The following is a 6,482-nucleotide window of genomic DNA, read 5'->3' as shown; positions in this document are numbered from 1 at the left end:
CTTCCCTAGAGAAATGGGACTAGTGAAGGCATTTTCAACCACTTCTTTACTCAGCCATGAACTTTTGTCTTCTGTTCATGGTGATGAAAGAAAATACAAAAAAACTGAACAAGTCAAATTGATATTCCCTGAAGGAAAAGTGGAATGAAGACACATAGTCAATGCATGCAACTTTGATCAGAAAGCTAAGACACATATACCATTACCATTTAATCTTCTTCCCACCCAAAATAATGATTTAGATTTGACCTAAAGGAGCTAACTGGAGAGAACAGAGAAAATGAATGGTTGTAAACATCATTTGTCAGTAACACACAAGATAATTTTCATTATTTTAATAATAAGACTATAATATATCCAAATGCATTTTATATGGTAAAATTAGAAATAATCTGGGTAATAATCAACATAGTATAATTGCATGGTTTCCACATAAAATGTAATCTCATAGGAAAGCTAATCAAACCCTCCTTTTGGCTGACTGACATCCAGGGGCTCTCAAATCCTACAAAATAGTATTATTTTTACTTCAATATGAAGCATGGACTTATTTTGTGATCAACACCATCCATCTTTATTGCTTTTGAAGGCATGGTCTGACAAGTTTTTATCTCTGCTAAATGCTGGACGGAATGGGAGGAGACAAGAGAAGCCCAGACTGAGTTTCCATGTCATTTTTCTTCCAGTGTTGAGCCAGGCTGAGAGTTGGCAGCGGCTGTACAATGATACCCGCTCTCTGTTTCCTGTGGTCCTGGAACAGCTGGAAGACTACAATGCCAAGTTGTCAGACCTTCAAGAATCACTTCACCAGGCCCTTGACCATATCAGGGATGCAGAAGACATGAATAGAGCCACGGCAGCCAGGCAGCGGGACCACGAGGTACAGTGGACGACTCTAACTGGAAATACATTTCAGGCATGAACAACACAAATGTATGCCAAATGTATAGTTGGTATACAATTTTTAAAAATACTGGTACATTTAAATATTCATATTTTTAAAATATTTTTGCCACTGTAATTTGCTGATGTAAATGTGTACACCTACAACCAAGTGGAGGCCGTTAGAATTGTTTGCCTTTTGCATTGATAAGAATGCAGTCGTTCTTGGTGCTTGGGTCCACATGTCTGAATGTGTTGCTCTTGCAAGTGAGAAGTATGGCACTATTTCTATGCCTAACTTTTTCTTTTTTCTTTTTTTTTATAAATATATTTTTATTGATTTCAGAGAGAGAAAGGGAGAGGGAGAGAGAGAAACATCAATGATGAGAGAGAATCATTGATCGGCTGCCTCCTGCATGTCCCCCACGGGGGATTGAGCCCACAAACCTGGCACGTGCCCTTGACCGGAATTGAACCTGGGACCCTTCAGTCTGCAGGCTGACGCTCTATCCATTGAGCCAAACTGGCGAGGGCTGCCTAACTTTTTCTTATACGGAGAGCACTAGAACACCAAATCAGCCCAGCATTATGTTCATGTAAGGATGTGTGTAAATTCTGGAAAGGCGTGGTAAATAAATCTCACAGCCAGGCTACTCAGCAGCTGCCTACATAGGGCGTCTAATTCAGGCCAAGGTCATGCAAATACAAAGAGGTGAGGAAAATCCCAGATGTACCCATAGCTTGCAAAGGCAGTTGTCCCTATGGGGCCAGAATTTGTATATGCCCACAAATCCAGGGCTCAGAATTGCTGTGGTCACATGTGTGCTTCAGGCAATGCATGCACTCACAGCCACCACCATTGAGGGCAATCATCTGATAGGAAGACATGTGCATCTTTGGACATGCTTATAAATATTAGAGTGAAAAATAGGAAACAGCTATGAGTAAACTCATTGATTCAGTTATGTTTATTTTTATGGTTGGCAAAATCGGCTTAAATTAGGCTCTCTACCCTGATTTTCAGTCATCACTATCTCCTATGACCATCCGACCCTTTGACGTCCGATGGTAGCTATGACACACACTGACCACCAGGGGGCAGACGCTCAATGCAGGAGCTGCTGAACTGTGGTGACTTGGCAGCTGCAGTTCTCAGGTGACGCACCCAGAACCAGAGAGGAGGGAGCCTGATTCTGGGGTGTGTCACCTGAGAACCGCCCTCTCAAAATCCGGGACTCCTCAGGGGATGTTGCATGGTTATTTAATAAACCAGAGAGCCGATTTCAGCCCAATCCCCGCAGGTCAGGCTGAGGGACCCCACCTGTGCACGAATCCTTGCACCAACCCTCTAGTTTTTAGAATAATGATGGTCAGGATAGCATCCTTTGTTAAGTAAATGCATGATTATCTTACACAACAAAATTTTATAAGTATAGCACAAAATAATAATTTCCTCAAGTAGATTTCAAGGGAATTACTGGGCTTCATCCTTATTCTTGAATTTCTCCTCTTTCTCACCTCCCACATCTAGTCAACCACAGGTTCCTGCCAATTTTACCATTGGAATATTTTTAGCTCTTTCTATTTTCCATTTCTCTATAACTTCTCTAGTTTGGGCCTTCATTTCTCAACCAAAATAGCTTCCTCCTGTCTCTCCTCCATTTTTGCTCCCTTCCAACCCATCTTCCACATCCTGCTAGAGTGTTCCACCTAAATCTCTCTCCTCTTTCTCACCTCCCACATCTAGTCAACCACAGGTTCCTGCCAATTTTACCATTGGAATATTTTTAGCTCTTTCTATTTTCCATTTCTCTATAACTTCTCTAGTTTGGGCCTTCATTTCTCAACCAAAATAGCTTCCTCCTGTCTCTCCTCCATTTTTGCTCCCTTCCAACCCATCTTCCACATCCTGCTAGAGTGTTCCACCTAAATCTCTGACCATTACCTTTTGCTCTTTCTAAAAGCCTTCATTTGCTCCTCACGAGAGTGCCTTGGACACTACAGCTTGTGAACCATTTAGTGCAGCGATGTTCAACCTTGTACATCTCATGGCACACATAAAATAATTACTAAAATTCTGAGGCACACCACAAAATATATTTTGCTGATCTGACAAAAAAATAGGTATAATTTTGATTCATTCACACCATATAGCTATTGTTGTGTTGGCTGTTGTCTTTTTTTTTTTGACAATCTAAAAGAAAAATAGTGACCCTGACTGAAAGTCAGATATTGTATTTTTCAAAATTTCTTGTGGCACACCAGTGTGCCTGCCTCAGCACACCACTTAAAAATCACTAACTTCACGAATCAAAATAAGTTTTGAATGCTATAGCCAGCATTTTTTTAAGGGGGGGGAGTAATAAATAAAATAGAAAATATCCAACTACATAATCTAGACTAAGGAATAGTTTCACAACATTTCTACTTTAGTTACATATGTTTACTGGATTGCGACATAAAATACATTTTTTACTGTGGGTTATGGTCAAAAACAAGTGAAAGACACTGTCCTATAGGAAAATCTATGCTGTTTCACATGGCATACAGATGCCTCTCTGATGGGCCCGTGCCAGCCTCCTCAGCCATACCTCTTGCCTTTTCCCTGCTTCACACGTTCAGTTCAGACAATCTCACGCTACAATAATCCCTTGTGCCTGGAAGCAGACTTCTTCTCCTTGATACCTGGGTGATTCCCAGGTTTCACCTCCTCCAGGAAGCTACCCCATCCTTCCCGATGAGCGGGAGCTCCTCTCCAGCAATCCCATAGTGTGCCTTATGCTCATTTCCTTCTGTATTGTGACCATCTGTTAGCGGATCTGTCTCCCCCACTCAACCAAAGCATTTTAATTTTATTAATTATTATAACCCCAAAATCCAGTCTTTATACAAAACCAAAAAAAAAAATCATTTCGATGTCTGCTAACAGCAGCCACAGATCTAATAATTACATATTTACCTCACTATCCTACTCCCAACACCAAAGGGTAGCAGCATGATAAAAATATTTTTCAGATAAATATAAAATTTTATATTTCAAAAGTAGGTTAAATACTCTTTTAAAAGCACTGTTTAGAGAGTCTTATAAGCCAAAGCTCTGCCTTCCCAGGACTGTTTCTATAATTTATTTTAGGATCAGGAAACTTTTTTTTTTTTGTATATGTGCAATGGATACTTAGCATGCAGAATAGTGCTAATTATGTCATTTTCATAATTATTTTGAAAACTTTCTTTTGTTCAAGTTGACCATCTTTCTGTAGGAATATCTTTATTTGTTTCAAAGCTAATTTTATTCATTCTGTCTAACGGTATATATGATAAGTGGGGGAAACCCTTTAATTTGAAGCATATCATTTTCCAACTACTGCAAATGAACTTGCTATACAGTGCTGTGAAACCTCGGCTTTGAAGTTTGGCTATGACCTTGGGGTGTTAGCAGTGTTCCCTTAAGGTGACCCAGACTCAGGGCTTCCAGATGGTGTTTTAGCTCAGACTCTGTCAAAAGAAAACTGCTCTGATAGAGCTAATGCCAACCGTTTTCCATCTCCCTTCCTTATATACTTTAAAATATTGCTTTTGTGCAGAGCTGTATAAATACTGCTCCTTGTGGAGATAAGAATAATTAACCCCAGATAGTCACACTGTATTAAGCTTGATGGATATTGAGGGGAAATTGATATTTTTAATGTCCTTGCATTAAGGGGATGTTCAAATGAGATTCTTTTCTGTCCCTAGACCTTTATCTTCCCCTGTAGCAACACATTTGGAGAAGATGGACTCCATCTTTCTTTCCACTAAATCAGGAAAGACCTCAGGAAGTAAGGAAGACATTAAGATGAACTTAAGTTTTAATGAATGTCCTACTATATCTGAGCTTCTGTAATTATTTCTAGGATATCCTAGATTATACCATAGCTTGTATATTTCAACCCTAACTTAAATTACCATTTTCAAAGTAACTTTAACTCATTTTTTATTGTAATTAATTTTTTACTTTTTTCTCTTAAAGTTTCATTCTTGTTTGAATTCATTTGAAGCTCCATAATATTTCTTCAGAATCACAACATCCCTGTCCAACAGTGAAGGTGGAAATTATAACATTCATCAAAAACTATATCAGTGCCCTAACGGTTAGGGCCTAACTGGTTTGGCTCAGTGGATAGAGCATCGGCCTGCAGACTGAAGGGTCCCAGGTTTGATTCCGGTCAAGGGCATGTACCTTGGTTGCGGGCATATCCCCGGTGGGGGTGTGCAGGAGGCAGCTGATCGATGTTTCTCTCTCATCGATGTTTCTAACTCTCTATCCCTCTCCCTTCTTCTCTGTAAAAAATCAATAAAATATAATTATATATATATATATATATATATATATATATATATATATATATCAGCAACTTAGGCAGGTTCCCTCCTCAAAAATTCTGAGCATCTAACATAATGAGCTCAGAATAGGAGAAAGCAAAATCACAATTTTGTGCTTTAATAATAGAGCCATTTTAAATTTTACAAAGGACATTAAGATTATCCTGTATATGCTTTATTCCTACCCAAATGAGCTATTTGTGCTCCAAGTTAGCACATGATACTTTTCTGAATTAATTTATTTTCCAATTATTGCAAATATAGAGCCTACATTCAATCCTGTCTTCATAGTTCCACTTTACATTTATGGAGAAGTGAGTGTTAGCTCTGAGATGATGATGTTTTAAGTATTAATCTACAAGCTTCAACGCTCCCAAGGTGCCTCCTTTTGTTATATCGGTGTCATGGTGAGGAAACTAAGCATTCAAAGGGTAGAAGTCCCCAAAGCGCACAGCAATTAGGCGGTGGGGCTGAGATTGGAACCCGGATCTGTCTGGGGCAAGGACAACGAGTGGACATTGACCACTCTCTGGTGCTTTCTCTAAAGCCGCCTTCTCTTCTTCTGTCCTTTACTCTTCCTTCCTACAGAAACAACACAACAAAGTGAGAGAACACATGGATGGGGTGAATGCCTCCCTGAGGACATCTTCAGACTCTCTGGTAATGCCTCGTCTGACCCTTGTAGAACTTGATGAAATAATAAAGGTAAGGACACATGTGACCTGTTCAGGTTTGTACTGATAGCAGATTAGAACAGCAGCTAGAACAGTGCCACAGAATAATTGAATCCAATTCAAATCTATCAATTTAGCTGGCATTATAAAACTAAGATCAGGTGACTAAATCTTTCAGTTTCTTTTATTGAATGGTGGCCACTAGCCATATATGGCTACTTAAATTTAAATGATTTAAAATTAAATTAAATTAAAACTTTAATTTCTTAATTATGTTAGCCATAGTTCAAGTGCTCAATAGTGCCACGTGTGATCACCATCTCAGTCTTTCAGCACCAAACTCCCTATCTTCCTCTCCATCCCTACTCCCTTGAACTCGTGTTCAACAAGCTTTTCCTCCAGTCCACCTCTGTCATCTATCTTACGGCCATACTCTGGTCATCAATAACAATACCTCCTCCCAAATCCCAGTTTCAAGCACCTCCCACCCTAAGCACCATCTCTTATCTTACTGTAGAATGCCCACTCCAACAATTCTCTAGCCACGTGGAGACCTCCTCTACT

General features: G+C 39.5%; 1 protein-coding gene across 1 annotated transcript in view; it reads left to right on the top strand.

Moving 5' to 3' along the window:
* LAMA4 (laminin subunit alpha 4) overlaps window positions 1-6,482 on the top strand; it is a 132,040-nt gene that overhangs the window by 73,975 nt on the left and 51,583 nt on the right. The window contains exons 11-12 of the mRNA XM_023750092.1: window positions 687-880; window positions 5,833-5,949. Coding sequence (XP_023605860.1) covers window positions 687-880; window positions 5,833-5,949 — 311 coding nt within the window. The remainder of the gene's footprint in view (window positions 1-686; window positions 881-5,832; window positions 5,950-6,482) is intronic.

The sequence above is a fragment of the Myotis lucifugus genome, unplaced genomic scaffold (genome assembly GCF_000147115.1).
Source record: "Myotis lucifugus unplaced genomic scaffold, Myoluc2.0 scaffold_11, whole genome shotgun sequence".
NCBI classification, from domain to species: domain Eukaryota; kingdom Metazoa; phylum Chordata; class Mammalia; order Chiroptera; family Vespertilionidae; genus Myotis; species Myotis lucifugus.
Note: the sequence above shows the minus strand (reverse complement) of the source record. Positions and strands in the feature narration are given on the sequence as shown.